This window comes from Suillus subalutaceus (assembly GCF_016647625.1).
Source record: "Suillus subalutaceus strain FC151 chromosome Unknown DFJ58scaffold_7, whole genome shotgun sequence".
Classification (NCBI taxonomy): Eukaryota; Fungi; Basidiomycota; class Agaricomycetes; order Boletales; family Suillaceae; genus Suillus; species Suillus subalutaceus.
The window spans coordinates 218,785-241,007 of NW_024540256.1; the positions used below are offsets into that span (position 1 = coordinate 218,785).

Below are 22,223 nucleotides of genomic sequence, written 5' to 3' on the forward strand. Positions count from 1 at the left end.
ATACCCCGCATCTCTTGTTCGTGTCATGGAATATTGTATATCGCAAGCTGTAACTACATACTTCTGTAGTTGTATTCAAAAGAAATGTATACAATATTGAAATCATGATGATTAACAAGGAGAACAGTAATAAGGAGCAAGTAAAAGTACACAAGTGTTTCAATCCGAAGATACCTTGGGTTTCTTCTTGACGGGTTCGTCCTCCTCACCTTCCTTAAGGCCGGAAGCTTTTGGTTTTGGTTTCGGTTTTGGTTTAGGCTTCGGTTTCGGCTCCTCGTCAACATCCATAGCATCATCGTCCTGTTTCTTGGCTTTGGGCTTGGGCTTAGGTTTAGGCGCTGTTTTCTTGGGTTTATCTTCATCATCGCCTGCATCACTACCAGCTGCCTTGGCCTTAGCCTTCTTCTTGGGTTTATTTTCATCATCCCCTGCATCGCTACCGGCTGCTTTGGGCTTCGCCTTCTTCTTCTTCGGTTTGTCTTCATCATCCCCTGCATCACTGCCAGCTGCCTTGCCCTTCACCTTCTTCTTGGTCAATTTCTTCTTTCCTTTCGCAGCATTCGCCAGCTCGCGATCTCCACTAGCATCAGAGGCAGTAACGCCGCCGTCAGAATCTGAGTCGCTTTCACTCGGAGAACCTTCGTCTGTGGACGAGGCCTGGAAGTCTTCGTCTACAACACAAGGATGAGAGCCATCACACGACATAGAGAGAAATCCGTACCTTCTTCGCTATCCTCATCGTCACCACCCAACCTTGGCTTGGGCATTTCGTCCCCACTACTCGCAACACTCTGCATTTCTTCGTCAGAGGAGTCACCTCCAGCGGCCATCATGTCGACATCGGGCACCATCTCATTCTTCAACTTCACCTTCTTGTCTTTGAGGTAGGCCTCGACTGGCTCGTGCTCCTCTTTGTTGATCGACGTGAACGTGTACTCTGGGCCGCTCTTGGTCACAATCTTCAGATCGAATGTGCGGGCTGCAGTGGCACCCATACTTGCACCAACTCGAGAGAAGACACACTGATGAATGTCGGATATTTCGATGAGAGTCGGCTGTTTGGAAACGAAGAAGATGTATTTCTCCAGCATGAACAAGTCGCCTTGCACGGCCTTGAGATTGGCCTTGATGCCCGGGTGACCATCGCGACTGAGACGGGAGTCAGCAAAAGTCTAAGCACAGGATGACTTGCTCACCTTTTGAATGACCCTAAGCTGATGATCTTTTTCTTGGATAGAGCACGGAAAACACCCGAGACGACCTCAAAGGTGGGGTCTTCGTAGTTCTTTTTCAGTCTGTCGTACTTCTCGATGTCTTCCCTGATTCGCATATGAGGTGGGATCATGTTCAGACATCGATGGTTGGCTTACTCTGACATATTAAGCTCCGCTGTGGTCTCTTCTTCCCGGGCAAATTGCATGACAAGATAAGAATATCTCGTCTGTCCTTGCCGAATGGGTGTACTCAATCCCAGCTGTAACGATTTTAGTCAAAGGTCAAATCAAGTAGATATAACTTACAATGAAGAGCACATGTTGATCATCTTTGGGTAGGAGGAATAATCGAGCAATGCTGGAATATAAGATTTTGTAGTCGTACGTCTTGCCACGAAGACGCAAGAAGTCAAGGAACATGTCAACGTCGTATCGTCCACGAGGGGTCAAGACGAGAACTTCTTCGAAACTGAGGACCAAGTCTCCAGAAACCTGGCCAATATCTGCTTTGTCTTTGATGGCGTCATGGAATGCCTGTGCCGCGCTCATTTCCTCTCCTTCTCCTTCACCTTCACCTTCTGCTTCATCATCGGATTTCTGCGAGCCAGCGTCCGACCCTCGGGCACGAGGTTGCGTACCAGGGACATAGAAGCGAATCTCCACCATCTCGTCTGGAGCGCTGCGGGAAGGTTTCTTTCCAGATGGCGTTGATGAGGCAAATTCTAGTGAGACTTCAGTGCGACCAGCGATGTTGGAGTTTGCTACTTGGCTCAAAGGGAGCTCGAAAGCCGTCTTGTTTGACACGAGGAACGCCAAATCTTGTCCTGGAATAGATGTTTGAGATAATATAAAGAAGACTTAAGTATGCCACACCTTGGATGTCTGTTACACCCCAGTTCCAGCCTTTGAATGTGACATCTTTGACTTCCAGGGTCACCGCAAAGTGCTGCTTGAGTAGGCCTGCGAGTTTATCGTGATCCTGCGAGACTCCTTAATAGCAGTTCATCTCCAAAGGCCTGTACCAACCTCCCGCAAGAAGCCATCAAAAGTTTCCCGCCGTCTGTCCTTCAAGCCTATTCGCAGCTGGAAGTTCCTTGCAACACGATACCATTGGGCCCATTTCACTTCTGCAGATGGTATGGCAGTTACTGTATCATTCTCTTCGCCCTTCCAGGCCATTCCACTTGCTGCAACACGAAATTCTAGCAGGCATCATCAACACAGGATGTGAGATCAAGGGAAGTCTCCTTACTCCCAACTTCAGCTGAAAGGCCATAATAAATTTTATCAAACTGCGTTGTCGCCATAGCGGACAACAGAAGGTGTCAGCAAAAGAGGATAGTAGATGGGGGTTGCAACGTTGAACGTTGAGAGTTAGTAGTCTCGACGCGTTCAATGACAAATCATCACGCGTCTTGAAGTTGTATTTGCTTATATATAAGCGAACGCCTAGACTAGATATCATCTAGCCGCTTGCTACCTTAGCCTAGTACTGCTGTTCTCCACCAAGCATCTCTAGGAGCACGTCTTCACGTCGAGCTAAAGTGTAGGATCAGCTGGCAACGCGATCTCTAAGTTTCAAGTATTACTCGCCGATCAGGTGGCCGCACTATACAGTGAACTAGCTGTCCAGTGTCAACTGCAATGGATTCAACTCAAGAAAGAACCTTCTGCAAGTGGTGAGCTACCTGACCGTACACTGCCGTTGATGGAGTAGCTCATTTTTCCATCTAGGCTTAACACCAAACTTGAAGCAAATGGTTATCCACCCATGCACTCGCTTGTCCAAGACCTTTCGGATGGTGTGCGCCTAATCCAGCTCATGGTAAGAGGGATGATTGTCTTCTAGCTCGAGCAATCATGATTTATGTTCTGTGCTGTACAGGAAATAATGGGTAAGGTTGTATGTCATTCCAATTCTATATGGTGTGGATAGCTCGCGTGTTGTACAGGTGATACATCCCTTGGAAGATACAATAAGAACCCCCGGATGCGCGTCCAGAAGGCAGAGAATGTCAACAAAGCACTGGAATTCATACGACAACGCGGTATCAAGTTAACAAATATTGGTCCAGAAGGCACGTTGCACAGTTCGGTCTGAAGGAACTCAGCCAACCTGTTGGAGTCTAGACATCATCGACGGTAACTTGAAACTGATCTTGGGTATGATCTGGACCTTGGTTTTGCGTTTTACCATCGCAGACATCAGGTAAGGCAATTCGTATAAGAAGATGCCTCGTTGAATGCGGCTGTTTCAGTGAGGAAGGCCTTTCGGCAAAAGAAGGCTTGCTGCTTTGGGCTCAACGCAAAACTGCGCCTTACAAAGAAGTCAATGTACAAGACTTCTCCATAAGTTGGTCGGATGGGCTAGCGCTGTTAGTACACTCCCTGACTGTAATCCGCCTCTGACTTACTCGTTCAGCTGTGCATTAATCCATTGTCATCGCCCCGAGCTCCTGGATTATGACAAACTCGACAAGGCATGTAGCAGTGGAGGCATCCGTAGGCATTGTGCCTGACTGCGTTGTTTAGTTCGATCGACACGGTAATACTCGCCTGGCATTCCAAGTGGCTGCAGACCATCTTGGTGTCCCAGTAAGCTCGCATTAGGCAACGCTTGCGGAGATGCTTACCTTTGCTTATGCAGCAACTCCTCGAGGTAGAGGACCTGTGCGATTCGACGCGTCCAGACGAACGCAGTGTCATGACCTATATTGCAAGTTATTTCCACGCCTTTTCAACTATGGGTACGTTAGAAGCTAAACTTGCTGTCACATCATATGCAACTAATCACCTGGATAGATCAAGCTGAAACCGTTTCCCGACGTGTCGAAAAATTTGCTGAACTAATGCAATCCGTTTGGACGAGCAAAAATGATTACGAGCGTCGAGCTCGTGCCGTGCGTCTACTCACATCGCTTACTTATAATAGCTCACGCCTTTTTGGTCCCCATAGCTCCTACATGCACTTTCTGAGGTCCAGAAAAAGTGGTCAACTAGCCATTTCACCGGCTCATATACTGATGCAAAAGAACAATCTGCCACTTTTACAACTTACAAACACACAACCAAACGCATATGGGTCACAGAGCGACAAGATGTCACTACACTGCTTGGCAACATACAAATCAAGCTTCGGACTTACGGGCTGAGAGAATATATCCCTCCCCTTGGTCTCGCACTTTCGGTGGGTATTCAAGATGTAATGTGTTAATTTTTTACCTGATTATATACATTGAGTTCTAGGACCTTGACGATGCATGGAGTGACCTGCTTCAATCTGAAGCGAAAAGGTCGCGGGCAATCAATGCACAGATACGACAGTCAGTCCTACGCTTTTCATTGCTCGCTCTCAATGTTCAATGGGTAGCCCAGGATCAAAGAGTCGTTGCGGAAAGAATTCGCGGATTTGGCTAATGATTTCTCGCAACGTCTACACGCTATATCATTGGAGCTCTCAGGTGTCGCGGGGCCGCTAGAGGTCTGTATCCAACTTGCAAATAGACAGGGGCTTACGTATGATGAAATAGACCCAGCAAGACCAAGTTAAAGAAATTCAAACCCGCCTGCCGACGTTATCTGAAGCCCTAATGCGCGTAGCAAAGGCAGAGCAAGACTGCGTCGTAGCAAACGTAGAAGAGAACGACTATACCGTGTTCACATGTCAAGACCTTGAGTTTGAACTAGGACTTGTGGCGCAGAGCCTTACGAAGAAGATATCTTTTATTGACAATCAGGTCCGGATCTCTTTGAGCACATCCCACTTGACTAATGCAGCCCAGATTGTCTCCCGAAATATGACTAACCTAACTCCCGCACGACTGGAGCAATTCGAGAGCACTTTCCGGTACTTCGACCGCGACGAAACCAACACGTTGAGCTTGACAGAGACGAGCGCGGCTCTCGCAAGCCAAGGTCTTGTGTACTCAGTGAGTGTATCATGCACTGCATAGCTGCGCAGCTCATCAAGCCATTGAACGATTAGGATGAGGACATGACTTATATTTACGACCAGCTGTTACAAGACTACGGCGCGGTCACTTTTGAAGCCTTCATCAATCTCTTGGTGAGCTGATTCTCCTCCGACATTAATGTCATTCTTACAGACAACTCGCGAAAGGTCGACATAACAGAGGATCAAACATCCCCAGAGCAACTGCGCGAATCATTCCGTGGAATTGCGGGTAATAAAGTGCGTGACTTTCACTCGGTGGCTTGTGCACTGATGAAATTCTTTTCTGCAGCCTTTTGTGACTGAACTCGATTTGCGCCTGGCTCAGTTGCCCGTAAGTGCAGTCGACTACTTGAGTGAGGTGATACCGTCGACAAACAATGAGGTCGGAGAACCCGAGTATGACTATGAGACTTGGCTCCAGGACGTCTTTGCATAGTGTGAAGCAATAGATCGATTATTCAGAACTCTCAGCCGTCCCGGTGGCTGACGCCACCGATGTAATACCCGACTTGATTATTTGGACTCAGCATGTTGTAACTACTCTCAGTACACGAATTTCGAATCAACACATCTGAACCACAGCAGTGCAATCGGAGATCATTTCTGCTACTGACGCGTCTTGTCTCAAGGTTCAAGATGGCTTCGCCGGTACGACTAGTGATGCAGGTGATGGTAGAATCGTGAAACACACAAGCCGTGTGTTGTCCCCACCGTGTGGCCAAGCCAACAGAGCCCAGATCAACCCAGTTTGATGTGAGTCCAATCAAGAAAAGACAGCATTGTCATTTTAAATGAGACAGCGAACACCATCGGATCCTGCATTGATTGATGCCGACCACGAGTGGGCACGAATGCGTTGCGTCACGGTGGGTGCTATGGTATACATTCAATGTAGTAGTGTACTAGACTTTCATGACCAAAAATGTTCATCTCGAATCAGTCACCGGTTCGTGGGTTCAACTATCGGCAGGAATTTATCTGTGACCAAAGACAGACTTTGGCTGATAAGGCTCTTCCAAATACTTACGCTCTTCTGCGGTCAGAGTGATATTAATGGCACCTAAATAAAAATCAGTTCAGGACGTCTGCTCTTTGATTACAAGACACATACCAACAAGATCCTGGAGGTGCTTCAAGGACGTGGTCCCGACGACCGGCGCAGTGACGATGTCTTGTGCCAACGACCAAGCAAGGGCTATCTGTGCCATACTTGCGCCTTTCTTCTTCGCAACTTCCTCGAGGCTATATATATTGCTTCAAAATCTAGTGGATGGAGGGGCGAGGGGTGACCATTCTCACCGGCTCATAATGTCTTGATCAGACTCATGCTGGACGTAGGAGTTTATGGCACTATAACGTTAATTTTATCGATGATTCATGCGTAAATATAGATGAAGACAACTAACGAATCGCTCTTTCCACGAACTGTTTTCTAGCCAAGAGGACGGGTGAGGAGTCCTCGAGCAAGCGGTGACCAGGGGATGCATCCAACGCCGAACATCTACAATAATCAGGAGACAGGAAGGGACAAAAACAAATAAACCAAACCTTGAGTGTCGGGAACATCTCTCGTTCCTCTTCGCGATAGATCAAATTGTGGTGGTTCTGCATAGAAATGAAAGGTGTGAGATGGTTTGTGATCGCGTAGTCTAAACAGATATGCATGCAGTTAAATTCATTTCGCTCACACCAAAGCTATGGTCTCACTCTGCATTGCCTGGACTGAAGGTGTACTAAGATCGGAAACACGACAGAGTGGATGTCAAAGCGTACATTGGTAAGCCAAGCATGAAGACATGCCAATGTACCGGACATAACCGGCCTGTACAACATCATGCAGAGCTTGCATCTAAGCATGATGCAAGTCGGTCAATAGATTATGAAGCTGAGGAATGGTGCTGACATACCGTTTCCTCGATCGAGGTCTCTGTATCAAAACGATTGCCTGGAAATCAGTCAACCTTGAATCTTTAATCGAACACCGGGTCGGGACAAACACGACAGGACATCAACATAATCAAGTTGCAAGCGTTCTAGACTCTTTTTGATGGATGGGAAGATATGCTACTCGTGTCAGATCAGATAGGTGCAATAAGTCCACAGGAGACAACATCCTTAACTTGCGACTCAAACCCCTTTGATTAACGTAGCCTAGTTGATCAGGACGTACACCTGGCTTGGAAAGTCTTTCACTCGGGGTACGGCCAACAACTCTATAGACCTAAAGATCATTTAATCAAGACCTGTGAACAAGCAACACATCAGAGGTCTGGCCTTTGTCATGACTACAATCTCATCCCGAGGTAAGCTGAGCTTTTTGATCGCGTTTCCAAGTACGACCTCTGAAAGTCCATTGGAGTACATCTAATCTTATAGATTAGTAATTCATCCCCGAGGCGAAGAGATGTTTCATCTCACGTCTGCGGTGTCAAAGGTGTTAATGCCCGCGTCATAACTTCAATATCGATAGTAAAGACATGCTTTGGCGTTGAGGTTATGCGACAACAGTACTCACGCAGTCTTGATGTGGATGATGGCTTCTTCCTCTCCAAGAACCCAATCTTGCCACTCGCTGGTACCTATGTTGAAGAATCAGGTGGCTTTAATCATTCACGCGAGTAAACGCTCTACACACCATACTGCATTGTTCCCAGAATGATTTTGGAAACTTTGAGCCCAGAGTTGCCCAGGCGAACTTTATGCCAGTGGTAGTCAGTCCATTAACAACCTCGATAAACGAACAACTAATATCATACCATAAGGCATTCCCTTCTGCGTAGTCGACATAGTCGCTAGTAGTACTGGCTGGGTTGGGAGCGGCGAAACTATTCCGAGAGCTTGGAGCCGACGCATTATAGGTTAATAAAGACATTGGAATATTATCATCGGCGGCGCAACGGCGGCAAGTCATTCACGGGATCTGGCAGATATGATCGTCTCCGAGCCAATTTGTGGGAGAAGTTCTTATGAAGGTTACTTCGTCTGTCAATCAAATACAGTACCAGATTGACAAAATAATGGACGATACCAGTCAGGCAAGGATGCCAGCACAGTACCCCCAGTTCTGCGTACTGCTGACTCGTCATGAGGAGCCATGCTATATGAAATGTGTTAATGTCGAGTCTGAATCTGTCCGCGTTGACGTTGAAAGGTTACTATGTAACACGTAACCTCTTGAATATACTGCTTGATCGATTGATCTGCGCACATTTTATAATTAACCTACCTCGACGTGAATGACAAGGAGCACAAGCCGTCCAGCGGCCTGCAATATTAGCGTCGGAGTTACGTCGGAGTGTCAATCATGTCACGGGCATTGACTGTTTGTTGGACTTGGTAAACAAGAAGATAACCCAAAGGCCTTAAGCTTGTCATGGCACCTCATGTCTCCCCTTCTGTTGCCCCTCCAGATAGCCGACCTATGAAACGTCCTCGTTTATCCAAATCTACTCATCGCGTTCTTAATGTTTGGGCTCAGCTCGCGGAACGCTACAACAAACGCCTCGATGAAGATGATATAGTCGACCTTTACAGCGGCACCATAATCAGCGACAGAGGAGTACTAAAGAATGGAAAAGACTACGATTTTGGTCATTTTACTCCCGATGATAGTCAGGATGAGCAGGAGCAGGAGCAGGAGCAGGATGATGACATCGATGAATTGGATACGCTACCCGTTCGGCGCGCGCCTGGAACCGACGGTACTATGGCATCAACTTCTGAGTTGCTTCGTGCTGTGCCACCTCTTTCAGCAACAACAGACGCTGACGATCTCAACGACTTTCTGGAGGCTGAAAAGAGACGAAGAGAACTGTTGGGGGATGAGGACGGCGAAGATGATCTGTCTATGGAAGGACTAGCTGCACTACGAGAGGCTTTACACGAGTCGGAGGAGGAGGAAGAGCAGCCGGAGACCGTTGATCCAGAGGATGCAGCCGTTATAGAAGACGAGTCTGAGGATGAACTTAATAGCATATGGCAGCACGACGAGGCTAGCGTTGTGTACCACATCACCCGCAATGAATCTGAACAGGATGTTGCGGAAGGTGAGCAAACAATCCTCGAGTTCGCTGATTCTGATGAGGAGTTTGCTGCGCTCCTCGAGCGACCCCCGCGAGCTGGAAAGCGAAAACGAAAATCTTCTCCATTTTCTTCTCAACGAAAATCTCCCCCATCTTCATCACAACGAACGCCATCGCCATCCTCTCCCCTGCGAACACATTCCCCATCTTCGTTGCAACAAACGTCTTCTTCATCCTCTCCGCTTCAAACACCTTTGCCATCTTCTTCACGGCGTAAACCATTGGCATCCTCTCCACTGCAAAAACCTTCGCCATCTTCACGGCGTAAACCTTTACCATCCTTTCCGCTACGAAAACCTTCTCCATCTTCTTCGTATCGTTGTCCGTCTTCTGACAGCACCTTAGGTAACGTAGCTACCTTTACGGTCTGCATAGTTGCTTACCAACGGTCTGTTCCGCAGTGCCTGATACTCCTTCGACTACAGCAAGCACCCGTTTTGCGTCTCGCACACCGCGGACTCAGGTCTACCCTTTTACCGCCCCCTCCGTCGATCCCACACAACCACCACAACTCCTTCTCTACCAGGCGATGCACCAATTGTCATATGCTTTGTCCGCCACGATGTTGACATACGGCTCACCTCATATGCCTCCGCCACCGACAGGTCCGTGGGGTGCGTACCCACCAAGTTTTGCGCATCCTCAGTGGGGACCACAAGGGATGTCGGAAGCATCACACTCTTTTAAGCTGGCCAATGATGAACTTGATGATGACCGGCCGGATGATGAAGGTACACTCGTGGACCATGACGGTGGTACGCTAGAGAATGACAGAAGGCAGAGGCGGTCCATGAGTCCCATAGGTTCAAGGAGGGATGCGAGAAAGATTGAGCGCCGGAAGTCTGCCCGATTCTACGAGGAAAAATATCAGGACCAGCGTTTCGTAGCAAGGGGCCGAACACCTGGTACCCCATCTCCTACCCGTAGTCTTAAGGGGTCCACTAGCACGAACAAGAAGGGGAAGGCAAAACGCAAGTCTTAAGTTATATGATCTTCCCGTTGTGTATTTAAGCAGTATGTATTGGACATTTTCTTGGGTATCAAGAAAGACTGTTAGAATCTGTTGTACTGTTACTTATTCTTACTTACCACCCTCATCATATACCCAGTCGATGCGCACACTCGGTTCACTGCCGACATAATATATTTCTTACTTGGTCAGTCTCGATCTCCGACTACCGTATTGTCGTAGTACATCTTGCCTGCCGCAGTGGCTGGCGACTACTCTGTCGGTACGCTCCATTACATGATTTCTCCTGACCACTATAAGTTGCTTCCGAAGTTGCGGCGGGTGTATGTCACATATCGCAAATTTACACACCTCTTACAAGAGTACGTTGAAAAGTTCGAAAACACGACTATCCAAAAGTGGATGAACCCCTGTACGCAGAAGCAACTCCGAGTCCCAGGCCACAGAAGGAACAATCTGAGAGATTGGTATCAACGAGTGTCTAACGAACCTCTCAGTTGTTTACTAGGCCATCTCGCAGGCTCAAAATGCCAGTAACTGATGCCCGTGGTGTTACTTAAGTCTGCACGTACTCGGTAGAGTTTCGAGTGTTCCAAAAATGTGACAGCACACAATGAACTCAGATGTTGAGCAGCCTCATTTCGTCAATTCGCAACACTCCTTAATGATTTTCTCGATACAACAGGATATAGTGGGAACTGAACAAAGGGGGAGCTTATAGAGGATCCTCGGTATCCTGGCCCTTCCTCCAAGTCAAGCCAATGTATAACTACACACGTATAACTGGAAGAAAATAATCATATGTGCCAATATACCACCACGTCCTGGGATTCGACAACTTCGACGGTATGTGGCGATGCATTTGACAATGCTGGGAGAGATGTGTGCTTTCCCTAAAAGAAATTTCAAATAAACATCAGTTGCGTCCATTGGCGATGTGGAAAGCTCACGACGTTTCGTTTCAAATAGCTCGATACCAGTGAGGCGGGCCATCCTTCCCCAGCGCCTCCTTCAAAGCCTTATATTTTGCTTCCGGTGGCGCGTGAGTTGACATGCGTTCCCCCACAGTACAAGGATCGTCACAAGCGAGGGCAATGCACCAAAAGTATTTGCCCTTGGGAGTTTTCACTCGACGAACTCTGGCGTAGGAGATAACGCCCGTCGCTGCCATGACATCTATCGACGCAAGGCTAACGATATCATCCAAGTCTTCGGGTGTCTTGGCGGGCGGATGACCTATCTCAAGGGCTCGTTGGTGCAACCAACTATCGCTCACTATATATCCATAGTATTTCACCATGACTACGATGCGTGAGGAAGGATTAGAATACAGACGGTTCCGACGCAACTGCATGCTCTCACCTGAAGTGTATCCGTGATGGTGTTTGATTCCAACTTTGAACCAAGTGTTGCTCTTTATATGGGGTGTCATGTGACAAGGCACGTGCTTCTATACGCGGTGACCTGTGGTCCTGTCACCTGTGGGTTAGTGCCACTGAGTGGCAACTGATGTACAATTACTGCTATCACTCATTGTTGCCCTCTTCTGTCTTCGGAGTCAAAAGACTAATCTTTTTGTTTCCTCTCTTGGGATTAACTTCCACGTCATAATCTCAGATCCGAACCGTACGAAAATGTCGAGCCACCGTGACTCGAGTAAGCATCAAACTCCATTGTTATTGTCCACCGTCAATGCTGCACAATGGCCGCATGACACATTCTCAGTGATATTCTTCGCAAAAAATATTGAAGTCCGCACGACGTATATTAACATACTAATTGGTCGCTATCATTCGTCGCACCAGCTACATACTCATAATTTGGGATGGCCACTTCCAGTGATCAATTGCTACCACGCAAGACTCGCTTGGAGACGTCATATGCGTTCTCTCGCACGTTTAACTCCCGTAACATGGAATTCTACTGGTACCCACTGTGGTGTCAGACACTCTTCGATCTTGTGGCAGATGTGCCAAATTTAATTGTGGCGCCTCAATTCCCAGTTTGGATTGTAAAGCATAATGACCAGCTTGAAGGTGCAGACGACGGCGATGATCCTGAAGAGGTGGAAGAAAGAGTAGCCCAGGGAGAGGAGGATGTTGCAGCAGTCGTCCAAATCCTCGGTAACAACGAAGAAGAAGGAGACCACGAGCCTGACTCGGAGGTCGGGAACATTTCTTTCGCATCGACTGTCCCAGAAAAGAACGCTGAGAGCGTTCTGGTGGATTTTGCGATTGTCGGTCTCACAGCTGTGCCTCAACCAGAGCAGAAGTCTCGCTATGGAGGGTGGCGAATAACTGCGGCAAGTCCTTGCCTTCTTGTGGAAGTGAAAAGGTTTGTGAGTAGGAGCCTGAGGGATGACGAGCTTGATGCAGAGATTCGGGCGCATGTTCAGGAGGCTAGAATCGACCTGGTGATACAAGCAGGACATCTTTTTATTCAAGATAAAACCAAGGATTCCATCATCGCCATCGCCGCCGCGGGTAAGTTATCCATACCACATATCTGTATTACATACCATGACCGTGACACTACAGGTCCATACTGGAGTGGCGCCGTAATTCATCGTGGCAACGTTGGACATACTATGGACCTTATTTCAAGCAATGACCCGAACTATCGACCCCCTGGTGAACAACTGGTTGACCGGAGGCCGAAGTGGAATAAGATTCTTCGCCTTGATGGCGCATCCTCCACGGTAGCTTCCGAAGCTCGCTTACGCACCATTTACAAGAAGATGCGGGAAATGGGAAATCCAAAAACGGGTGCTAAGTAGTGTAATGTTTGCTCGGAATCGTTGATGGGAACTTGGGCTTTGGATCTGAAAATAATACTCGATTTTATTGCGAACAAGTGTTTTGACAGTAAGTACTATGGTGAGGGCAAAGTGAGCTCAGTAAGCCGTTGCGACAGTGGATTGCCGTGCCTGCAGCGCGTCTCCGAGTCCTGCAGATGGCCTTCCAAGGTCGCATTGCGTTGACTACTCTTTGATGAATGGCATTAACAAACAGGAGCTTGATGATGAACAGCCTCATGTCTAATGCTGTCCTTCAAGTTCAGTGCCCCGAAGTTCTACGGTCCTTTTGCAGGGCGTTCTGGTCCTCAGTCATACAACGCAGATCGTCGTACATGCCCTGTGGAGCTCAGAAGGATTGGCTGTACCGCTGTCTAGTGCAGAGAACCACACTCAATATATTTAGATGATCCATAGAATGCATGTAACTGACCAAAGAAACCACTTGCTACACTAGACTTCTCAGCTTTGAAATGCCATCCTGGAAGACATTCAAAACAGTATCTCCAAGAGAACTCGAAAAAAACTGTTGCAACGACAGGGCCATGCGCTAGGTGAAGCACGCGCTCACGGCCACCAATCAACTGGGGGAATCGACTGGAGATGTCCACAGAAATATCACCGTACATCACCTGAGAAATGGGACCGTGAGCGGCACTGGGATTTAAGGTGAAAAAAGGTGTGGCAATCCAAAGTAATTGGAGCAGTTCCGTATTTCATTGCGGACGAAAATCTTGGAGGTACCCTGCGGGTTCCTAATCCCGTCTTATCAACGTGTTGGTGGGGCTGACTTGGTCAATTGCCCACCAACAACATCGCTCCACCAAAAAAAAATCTTGGAGGTTTGAGACCCAGGAATTCTAGCTGCAATGGTAATAACATTTTTCAGTAAACTGAATGCTGTCTTTCTTCTGCACTCGACTAAGACAATTTATGTACTCGTTCTAAACGGCATGCGAGACTGTCAAACGCACGATGCGATACTACCTGTGTGAGTTCTTTGCTATGGAATCAATTTAAAGTGAGCCTTGCGAACAGTGAAAATGGATTCAGATGGGCGGCACGGCGCTAAACCATGGTATGCCTCAAACAGATAAGAATGATGGTAAGAGAACGAGCGATCTGCCAAATTCAAATACTGTGCTTACCGAAAGGAAAAACTGACAATCATTCAGGAAGCGCGGCACAGAAGTTTTACAATAAAGGGCCTGCAGAAAGGTGAGCCAGACTGCAGCAGACAACATTAATGGGACAAAAATGATCTAACATTTAGAGGACACATCGAGAATATCGGCAAGCTACAATACACAGACCAGAAGGAGCAGGGAGCCCGGACAAAGTGACTCAGGACTCGGAGGTGTCGTGTTTTTAGGCAAGCAAAATCTCCCATTCACGGGACTTGGCATGTTTTATTGAGAGGATAGCCAGACAACGTAGTGCAATTTAAAAGGTGTCCTCCATGGGGTCGAAGATAGGCATACACACTTCAAATTTACAATGAGTCAATTAGCACATAGAATGATCAGTTGGACCAACTTACCATTGGTTCAGGGCCAGGGCCATTCTGGGTACTTTGCCCTCGTTCTCATCCATCCCTCCATGTTCCTATGTCCCTGCGATCAAGTTGGAGGGTCTTCTCTACCTTTCGATCGCAAAGGTCCTTCTCGCCAGTCCAACAACAAAAGATAGGAAATGGCATGAGCTCCCGAATGTCATTCGCGGCCCGATGGCCCCGAGTTTGATTATCTTCATGAAGCCCAATCAGGAGGCAACCCAGCTTTTCCTCAAAGAAGTCGAACGATGTTGACATGTCTGGTCCAGCAATCACACATGAGACCTGCTCAAGATGGGACAGCTTATCATGGAACTCCTGGAAGAGAAGTCGAGCCCATGCGCATGCGTCTTTTCGCTCTCCCTCCATCCAGAATGTCAGCCTTTTCAAACTCGGTGTGCTTGCCAGTATGAGATGTACATCATCTCCCCAATCCCAAATTCTGGGTCCCTCAATTGTAAATGGGCGCTGTGTGGCAGTCAATACTATTAATGTTATAAATAAAAATGTGTTTTGCTGACCCCAGTAGCGAAACCCGTCAGTGTGATTTCCTCTACATGCTTTGGAAGTAGTGCACGAGGCTCGTGTAGTACTGACAAGGGCCAAATCGTGAGATCAAGTCCCACATGCCTGACAGACACCGTGGAGTGGCTGACAATATCATCGAGACCCCATTTCGAGGACTGAAACTGTATATGGTAGCTCTTGAACCGCACAATTTGAACCGGGCGCCCAGGGACAAGGACGCGTAAAAAAGAGAGGGAAGCAGAGATTTCTATTAGGTGTGGCAGAGATGTGGGAGAAAGTATTTCCGGGAGCTCAAAGAAAGTATCTTGATCTAGTATTGGATCGCCAGTAATAGCAAGATCACGGATGTTGGTGTTATCCTGCTTGTTTAAGAAGGATAGCAATTGGCGGTCGACATCATAGGTGCAATGAAAAGCGAGAAGTTTGGCGTCACAGTATCGAAGGACAGATGAGTAGTGCTTAGTACTAAACGACTGAAAGACAAAGCTGAGCTAATAACACAGGCTAATTAGGAAATAAGTTTGGTTTGTAATCTTTCCTACAAAACGTCCGACAATATTTGTCATAAGTACTAGCTTACCACCAGGGTGAGTTTCAACTTGAATGTGACTTGATAACATGTGGCAGCCCCAGACGAATGAGTCCGACGTCATTGGACAGATTTTTAGGATCCGGTTACATAAAGATTTTAGAGCCGTCGTGCTGTATCACTTTGGTCATACGGGTCTCCGAAGACGAAGAGCCATAAATAGTTCCCCGTTATCATTGCTGGCCCAAGGCTTGATGTAGTCGCTTTGGTCCCGTATCTCTCCAAGCTTGGCGAATTGCCCTGCATCTTCTACGCCTGGTTTAAGGCTCACTCACATAATGGCAGCAAATGTGCATACCATCGCACAGACTGGTTTCGGGACCGGTACGAATGAATTGTATGACCGGTCAGTGGATTATTTGTGTGGTCTGCATGCGTTAATTGGTTCGGTTGCACGATGTGCACCTAGAATTCGCCCCTCGTACCCATCTGAGTCGCTTTCGTACATTCGTCAGTTACCCAAGAGTACAGCACCGTTGAACGTTGTCGAGTGAGTTCCATGAGTTAATCACGTTCTCCATTTAGCTGGCTTTCAGAATTGGGGCAGGGACGGGCATTTTCACTCGAGTTTTGTTAACTCACCCTGAGTGGGCCACGAGCATTGGTGCGCTGAGAGCGATCGAACCTAGTGTTGGCATGCGTGATTTTTGGACAAAGACTGTCAAGGACGATCGCGCGACTATTGTGGAGGGAACCTTCGATAGCACCGGCATAGAAGATGGGTGGGCAGACCTCATTGTTATTGCACAGGTGAGTAGTACTGGAATTACTAGGTAAGGACGCATCTCCATCCCTCGATTGCATAGGCATTCCATTGGTGCCTTGACCATGGCAAGGCATTGGCTGAATTCGCCCGTATCTTGAACAAAGACGGGGCAGTTGTGTTGATTTGGAATATCGAAGATAGGTTCGAATTCTGTTATTTTATTTTGTATCAATTATTCTTACAGTGCAGCAGGGAGGCTGCGGACTGGGTTGCACAGCTCTGTAAATGCAGGGAGGCCCACGAGAACGGCACGCCCCAATTACGCCTCAATCCCCTTAGGCAGTCGTTCTCTGCACCTGGATATACCTCCCTATTCCATCCCATGGAAGAGAGAGAATGGTCATATTATGCTCTTGCTACTGAACAAATTGTCACGGAGCGACAATTGAGTTGGAGTTACATTTCCGTACTTCCTCCAGATGACAAGGCCAAGGTAGTGGAGGATATCAAAGTCATCCTTGAGCGAGGAGATGGTAAAGTCTGGATCAACAAGGAGGAGGGCACGTATCAATACCCATACAGGACTCTCGTGGTGGTGTCTAGAAAGAAGTAGAAACTGTGATAATTGGGTTATAACTCAGAACACTCAATCACTTGTAGCTGGGAGATGAGCCGCAGTCGGATTTCACTCTCTACATATGAGGTAGTGCTTTCGGGATATGATTGCAGGTGTTATTGATGTTATTACAATAACTAGAGAAATTGTACTCTGCGTGAACCACTGCGGGTGCCGACGGGACCATGGACAAGACTGTACTCACTTTGGCCTCGTACTAATCTCATCAAGCTCCGAGTCGGCGACTCGTTTCACGTCTTCTACCTGTAGTTTAATCACCCAAACAATGGCGATGAATGTGCATCCAATTGCATGGTCAGGCTTCAGGACCAAGACAACTGAGTTGTATGATCAATCAGTGGACTATTTGCCTGGTCTGCATGCGTTAATTCCATTGTTCTGTTACACGTAGGGTTCGCCCCTCGTACATTCGCCGGGGCCGGGATACCCAAGAGCACAGCACCGCTGAACATCGTCGAGTGAGTCGCATGAAATATCTCAGCTAGTTCCTCCCTTCAGTCGGAATTCAGAATCGGGCAGAGACAGGAATATTCACATGTGCTTTGTTACATAAAATACCCCGAGTTGAGTGGGCCACGAGCATTGGCATGCTGAGAGCGGTCGAACCTAGCGACAGCATACGTGATTTTTGGACGAAGATTGAAAGACGACCGCGCTACTATTGTCGAAGGAACATTTGATAAGGATAGGCGGGCTGACCTCATTATTATTGCAGGGATGAGTAGTGCTAATGGTCAATCGGGTAGGCATGAATGTTCATCCCTCGGTGGCATAGGCATTCCATTGGTGCCTCGACCACGGAAAGGCATCGACTGAGCTCGCTCGTATCTTGAACAAGGACGGAGCAGTTGTGATGATATGGAACCTTGAAGATAGATTAGGTTGGGCTTCTGCGATTTTCTTTTGGATCAATTCCTCTTACCTAGTGCTGCAGGGAGGCTGCAGGCTGGGTTGCGCAGCTCTACGATCGCAGGCAAGGTCCATCAGAAAAGCACGCTTCAATTTCGCATCGATCTCCTGAGGCGGGCGTTCTCTGGTATACCTATTTCATCCTCACGAAGAGAACAAATGGTTATACTATACTCTTGCCACGAAACAAACTATTATGGAGCGATTACTGAGTTGGAGTTACATTCCCGTGTTCCTTCCAGATGAAATGGTCGTAGTGGAAGATGTCAAAGTCATCCTTGAGCGAGGAGATGGTCACGGTAAAGTCTGGATCAAACATTGACAGGTGGTATCTAAAAAGAAGTAGAAATTGCCGAAATATACGTACACACGTGCATGCAATTCCAAGCGTCACAACTGCTTAGACCTGCAATCAGCCTTATCCAAACTTCCAATTTTATTCCCTACTCTTACGCCAAACTCCCGGTGTACGATGGTGCAAGGTATAATAGGAAGTGTAAGGGCACTGGGTTATTCAATTGCCAATCCAGGGGTGACTGACAACTGAAATTAATCTTTGCAGGAGCTTGCAAAGCTTATCAAGAGCGCTAAAGTCCCAGACAAAGGTATCACTGCTTTCAACTACAAGATCGGGGGCATCGTTGACCTGATAGTAACATAGACTACCTTATCGTAGACGTCAGAGACGAAGACTGGAAGGGAGGAAATATCAAAGGCTCCCGAAATCACCCATCTCAAAGATTCCTGTTGGAGCTTGATGACATTATCGAGCAGACCAAGGATGTACCGGTAATGATCTTCCATTGTGCACTGAGTCAGGAGCGGTATGGATAGTCCACTTGATCTGGCCAATATTCACCACCTATACTCATCACCTTGGACAGTGGGCCAAAGGCAGCCAGAGTACGTTCATTCCTCGAAGCGATCGCGTCATAAAGTTGAGAACAGAATAGATTTACGAAGAAACCCGCAACACCTTGCATGACACGAATCATACTGTGTATGTGCTTCAAGGGGGCTTCGTCCAATTCGGGCAGTCGTACAAGGTAACGTTGCATCGTTGATTTCAATCGGCTTAGAACCCGTCACCAATCAGATATTTCAAGGACGATCCAGAATTAGTGGAAAACTGGAGAGAGATCATTTGGTAGAGTGATGTGTCGACGGTGATAGGAAATCTGTTCGAAAAGGGTTAGCGTTGCCCTTTATTACGCTTGTCAGCTTCCCCCGCTTTCGTCTATCGTTTTGTCTTTTTGCTTGATAAAGCGTTTCGGCATCTCTTCAACCACCTTTTGGAGCTTACGTCGCTCTGCTTCAATATTCCTCTGGCAAACAGTCCTTTGCAAGTCGATCAGTGGGAATAATTGGTGCGAATTATTCGAAGAACGTACCACGTGCCCAAGGAAATAACCATAAAAGTCCCTACTGCCCAGTGTGATCCGACGAGAAACCCTGAACAAATAACGTCGATGACAGTGATCATAAACAGTAGACAACGCACCGGCACTCATGATACGGATGACTCCTACTCCAACACCACTGGCGATACCACTCATAAGACTGTTTCGAGCACATGGCATCTCGCCAAGACGTTGAAAATCATCAACTATTGATATGCGCTAGCTTCGCCAAGTGTTCAGTTGCATAAGAGTTAATACCTGGTGCGGGCGCACCTTGAAAGCTTCTCGCGCATCTTGCCAAAAGTTACCAGTTGATTCAGCCCTATGGACGGGTCTGCGGGATCCAGAAGGTTGACTTGATACAACTTGCGTCCCGTCTCCAGAATCAGAGGACATGATTTGAACACTAAATATTACGAGGTACTTGGGTTATAGGCTTAGCTGCCACTTCGGCTCGCAGCCGATTCAGAAACCGCTGGACTTCTCACGGCTAGGTTCCGCCCAAAAAGCCAGTTCCGCCTTTTTCCTTCAGTTCACCGTCTTAGTTCACGTCTATATCATGTCTCTCCCTCAACCAGTTCCTCCTTCATGGAAGGTATGATGCATGTCGCGACCGCCGATGATATCCTGCAACTTATATTGTTTGAATACAGGACCTCGGAAAGTCCTCTAACGACTTGTTGGGGAAGGACTATCCTTTCCATGGCACATCTCTGGAGGTCAAGACCAAAACGCCATCCAATGTCGCGTTCAAAGTTGGTGGAAACCGGGATTCCAAATCTGGTGTCATCGCCGGGGACATTGAGGCCAAGTACACCGACAAGAAGAACGGCCTCGTTTTCACCGAGACGTGGACCACTTCTAACGCTCTCAAATCTCAGCTCGAGCTCGAGAACTACCTTGCCAAAGGCCTCAAGCTTGATATCGCCACGTCATTGACGCCTGACAAGGGCCAAAAGTCAGCATTGCTTAACGCGATCTACAAGCAGTCCGGTGTCCACACCCGTGGCGCATTCGATGTGTTCAAGGTTCGATGACATCGAATTCCATTGTTTCTCCATCTAATGTCAAGAGAATATTAGGGCCCCACCTTCACCACTGACACTGTCTTCGGTCGCGACGGCTTCTTGTTCGGTGCTGAGACTGCATACAACGTCACTGAGGGTAAGATTACTCGGTATGCCGCTGCCATCGGCTATAACGCTCCCGAGTACGCCGTGACTGTTCACGGTCTCAACAACCTCAAAACTTTCACTGCGAGCTACTACCACCGTGTCAGCGCTGATGTTGAGGCTGGGGCCCAAGGCCGTCTACGACACCAAGGCAACGACTTCAGGCGTTGCTCTTGAGGTCGGCACTAAGGCGTAAGTTTAGGGCCGCATGGTTGTGGTATGGTTGGTTGGAAATCTCGCTGAACCTATAACGTATAGGTACCTTGATTCGGGCTGCTTTCATTAAGGCGAAAGATCAACAACTCCGGTGTTCTCGCCCTCGTTAAGCCGCTGTAGGTCCACTGATGAGCTTTTCTGACAACATTGGCAGGCTATACACAGGCCCTCCGTCCTGGTGTTAAGGCTTCCTTCGGTCTTGCCCTGGACACTCAACGCTTGAACGAAATCAGCCCCACCGGCCCAACTCAACAAGGTACGTCCTTCATTGTACTCGTCGGCGTATTGATTGTGACCGTCCATCCTAGGTCGGAGCCAACATTGTGTTCGAGTCGTAATTCTATAGCTAGTAGTGCCGTCCTGCATAATTAATGACATTATCGCCCTACGTATTGCTACTTAGAAAAGCTGGAAACCTTTAAAAAATCCCAGATAGCCTTGCAACTCTGCTCGCTTAATTTTGGACCAGTAACGTCAGAACGGAGCAGCGTAAGCTGACATTCTCACCTACTATCAAGCATTCACTCTCAGATAATGGCGAGTTCATACTCTCAAACTGCCAAGGTGTGCAATACAATTATTGCACGACTTTCGACTCCAATGTCCTCAAGATTCTGACCATGCTGCCTTCTTGAGTTTAACGTGCGAACCTCGGAGATCAATTGATTTGCCACTAATTGAAACAAAACTTTTACATCAAAACCAATGCGACCGTAGATACAGCTGTGGCCCCTAAAACAGCATAACCAGCTCTGTATGACGCCTTGAGACTCAAAACTTCGAGAGCCACGTAAGCAGTCATCCACGAAACAAGACATAGGCGACATACATTTACCCGTGTCCCAACTCAAGTGTCGGAGACCATTCCAGAAGTGGAAAGTGAAAGGGGTGGCCAGGATAACCTTGCCGGTGTACTTCACGTAGTCCGGCAGCCCAGCAACGAACTCGACGATGTGAGCGCTATCGAAAGTGTCTGGAGCGACGAGGTATGCCAACGAAAAGCCGTATAGGACTAGATGATATCACAATTACGCCATATCTAAGTCATTCGTGAGGAATCGGGACATACGCGCGCTGAGTGCCCCGCCAGTCATACGGTTTGCAATTGAGCTAAACCATGTCAGCTGAGGCTGGTAGATTGTGTAATGAGGGCTGGAAGGGCGTTTAAGACGCTGAGCATTCAGAATTTCTTCCGAAGCTGATGGAGGCAGGGACTGTATCTGTACACCACTAGCGTGCATTCAGAAATGACAATTCAAAATCACGAAAACCATCCTTCACCGCTTGGGAATCAGGGTACGTAAAACAGTTTGGTTTCTCCCTGTAATAACTATGTAATCGCACAACTTTCAAGAATTATGATGCGCACTTACCGAATGACTGGAGCGAACGCTACTCTCCTGGTAACAGAACCAAGCCCAATGCGAGCGGACATCATGGTGAGGGTGGAAAAGTGTTTTGAGGAAACTGACGGTGATAGACGGAACCGGATCGTGGGA

General features: G+C 47.7%; 12 protein-coding genes across 12 annotated transcripts; 6 read left to right on the plus strand and 6 right to left on the minus strand.

Annotated features, from left to right (window-relative positions):
- Positions 1-67: 67 nt before the first annotated feature.
- DFJ58DRAFT_910676 (structure-specific recognition protein-domain-containing protein) lies at positions 68-2,629 on the minus strand. Its single transcript, XM_041395197.1, has 8 exons — positions 2,467-2,629; positions 2,241-2,416; positions 2,088-2,193; positions 1,521-2,038; positions 1,371-1,474; positions 1,197-1,319; positions 722-1,149; positions 68-671 (listed from the first exon to the last, which is right to left on the minus strand). The coding sequence occupies exons 1-8, from the start codon at positions 2,519-2,521 to the stop codon at positions 160-162; spliced, it is 2,022 nt and encodes a 673-aa protein (XP_041249500.1). The 5' UTR covers positions 2,522-2,629; the 3' UTR covers positions 68-159.
- DFJ58DRAFT_761231 (uncharacterized protein) lies at positions 2,630-5,778 on the plus strand. The gene is made up of 18 exons (XM_041388478.1): positions 2,630-2,893; positions 2,949-3,039; positions 3,100-3,109; positions 3,167-3,292; positions 3,345-3,423; positions 3,473-3,589; positions 3,637-3,694; positions 3,747-3,809; positions 3,862-3,961; positions 4,017-4,114; positions 4,171-4,401; positions 4,461-4,537; positions 4,590-4,695; positions 4,745-4,951; positions 4,997-5,143; positions 5,200-5,280; positions 5,335-5,406; positions 5,459-5,778. Exons 1-18 carry the CDS (start codon positions 2,859-2,861, stop codon positions 5,603-5,605), a joined length of 1,845 nt encoding a protein of 614 aa, XP_041249501.1. The 5' UTR covers positions 2,630-2,858; the 3' UTR covers positions 5,606-5,778.
- Positions 5,779-6,143: 365 nt separating this feature from the next.
- DFJ58DRAFT_713649 (aryl-alcohol dehydrogenase) lies at positions 6,144-7,956 on the minus strand (the record flags this gene model as incomplete). Its single annotated transcript, XM_041383938.1, has 14 exons — positions 6,144-6,229; positions 6,281-6,411; positions 6,469-6,519; positions 6,576-6,594; positions 6,616-6,670; positions 6,718-6,818; positions 6,943-7,018; positions 7,077-7,094; positions 7,238-7,390; positions 7,456-7,533; positions 7,588-7,624; positions 7,685-7,748; positions 7,805-7,864; positions 7,926-7,956. 14 exons carry the CDS (start codon positions 7,954-7,956, stop codon positions 6,144-6,146), a joined length of 960 nt encoding a protein of 319 aa, XP_041249502.1.
- Positions 7,957-8,479: 523 nt separating this feature from the next.
- On the plus strand, positions 8,480-10,445 carry DFJ58DRAFT_741800 (uncharacterized protein). The gene is made up of 2 exons (XM_041387163.1): positions 8,480-9,596; positions 9,653-10,445. Exons 1-2 carry the CDS (start codon positions 8,543-8,545, stop codon positions 10,231-10,233), a joined length of 1,635 nt encoding a protein of 544 aa, XP_041249503.1. The 5' UTR covers positions 8,480-8,542; the 3' UTR covers positions 10,234-10,445.
- Positions 10,446-10,841: 396 nt separating this feature from the next.
- DFJ58DRAFT_436861 (uncharacterized protein) lies at positions 10,842-11,728 on the minus strand. The gene has a single exon (XM_041380404.1). It carries the CDS (start codon positions 11,651-11,653, stop codon positions 11,183-11,185), a length of 471 nt encoding a protein of 156 aa, XP_041249504.1. The 5' UTR covers positions 11,654-11,728; the 3' UTR covers positions 10,842-11,182.
- A 3-nt stretch (positions 11,729-11,731) lies between these two features.
- On the plus strand, positions 11,732-13,071 carry DFJ58DRAFT_761246 (uncharacterized protein). Its single transcript, XM_041388479.1, has 2 exons — positions 11,732-12,704; positions 12,759-13,071. The coding sequence occupies exons 1-2, from the start codon at positions 12,047-12,049 to the stop codon at positions 12,995-12,997; spliced, it is 897 nt and encodes a 298-aa protein (XP_041249505.1). The 5' UTR covers positions 11,732-12,046; the 3' UTR covers positions 12,998-13,071.
- Positions 13,072-13,389: 318 nt separating this feature from the next.
- On the minus strand, positions 13,390-13,692 carry DFJ58DRAFT_652205 (uncharacterized protein; the record flags this gene model as incomplete). Its single annotated transcript, XM_041381663.1, has 1 exon — positions 13,390-13,692. A coding segment is annotated over one exon (303 nt), but the record flags the coding sequence as incomplete, so codon positions are not given.
- A 1,966-nt stretch (positions 13,693-15,658) lies between these two features.
- On the plus strand, positions 15,659-17,171 carry DFJ58DRAFT_761251 (S-adenosyl-L-methionine-dependent methyltransferase). The gene is made up of 5 exons (XM_041388480.1): positions 15,659-16,030; positions 16,094-16,174; positions 16,221-16,434; positions 16,491-16,591; positions 16,643-17,171. Exons 1-5 carry the CDS (start codon positions 15,963-15,965, stop codon positions 17,001-17,003), a joined length of 825 nt encoding a protein of 274 aa, XP_041249507.1. The 5' UTR covers positions 15,659-15,962; the 3' UTR covers positions 17,004-17,171.
- Positions 17,172-18,408: 1,237 nt separating this feature from the next.
- On the plus strand, positions 18,409-19,087 carry DFJ58DRAFT_722325 (Rhodanese-like domain-containing protein; the record flags this gene model as incomplete). The annotated part of the gene is made up of 6 exons (XM_041384878.1): positions 18,409-18,432; positions 18,499-18,541; positions 18,598-18,760; positions 18,821-18,839; positions 18,890-18,982; positions 19,016-19,087. 6 exons carry the CDS (start codon positions 18,409-18,411, stop codon positions 19,085-19,087), a joined length of 414 nt encoding a protein of 137 aa, XP_041249508.1.
- DFJ58DRAFT_436899 (uncharacterized protein) lies at positions 18,877-19,819 on the minus strand. Its single transcript, XM_041380405.1, has 4 exons — positions 19,610-19,819; positions 19,438-19,555; positions 19,328-19,388; positions 18,877-19,274 (listed from the first exon to the last, which is right to left on the minus strand). The coding sequence occupies exons 1-4, from the start codon at positions 19,730-19,732 to the stop codon at positions 19,154-19,156; spliced, it is 423 nt and encodes a 140-aa protein (XP_041249509.1). The 5' UTR covers positions 19,733-19,819; the 3' UTR covers positions 18,877-19,153.
- Positions 19,820-19,895: 76 nt separating this feature from the next.
- DFJ58DRAFT_713652 (eukaryotic porin-domain-containing protein) lies at positions 19,896-21,222 on the plus strand (the record flags this gene model as incomplete). Its single annotated transcript, XM_041383939.1, is given in 7 exon segments — positions 19,896-19,931; positions 19,990-20,364; positions 20,419-20,622; positions 20,642-20,700; positions 20,796-20,829; positions 20,890-20,980; positions 21,128-21,222. 7 exon segments carry the CDS (start codon positions 19,896-19,898, stop codon positions 21,220-21,222), a joined length of 894 nt encoding a protein of 297 aa, XP_041249510.1.
- Positions 21,223-21,360: 138 nt separating this feature from the next.
- DFJ58DRAFT_677201 (SDHC, cytochrome b subunit of succinate dehydrogenase) lies at positions 21,361-22,214 on the minus strand. Its single transcript, XM_041383137.1, has 5 exons — positions 22,100-22,214; positions 22,006-22,046; positions 21,794-21,954; positions 21,554-21,736; positions 21,361-21,501 (listed from the first exon to the last, which is right to left on the minus strand). The coding sequence occupies exons 1-5, from the start codon at positions 22,160-22,162 to the stop codon at positions 21,416-21,418; spliced, it is 534 nt and encodes a 177-aa protein (XP_041249511.1). The 5' UTR covers positions 22,163-22,214; the 3' UTR covers positions 21,361-21,415.
- Positions 22,215-22,223: the final 9 nt, after the last annotated feature.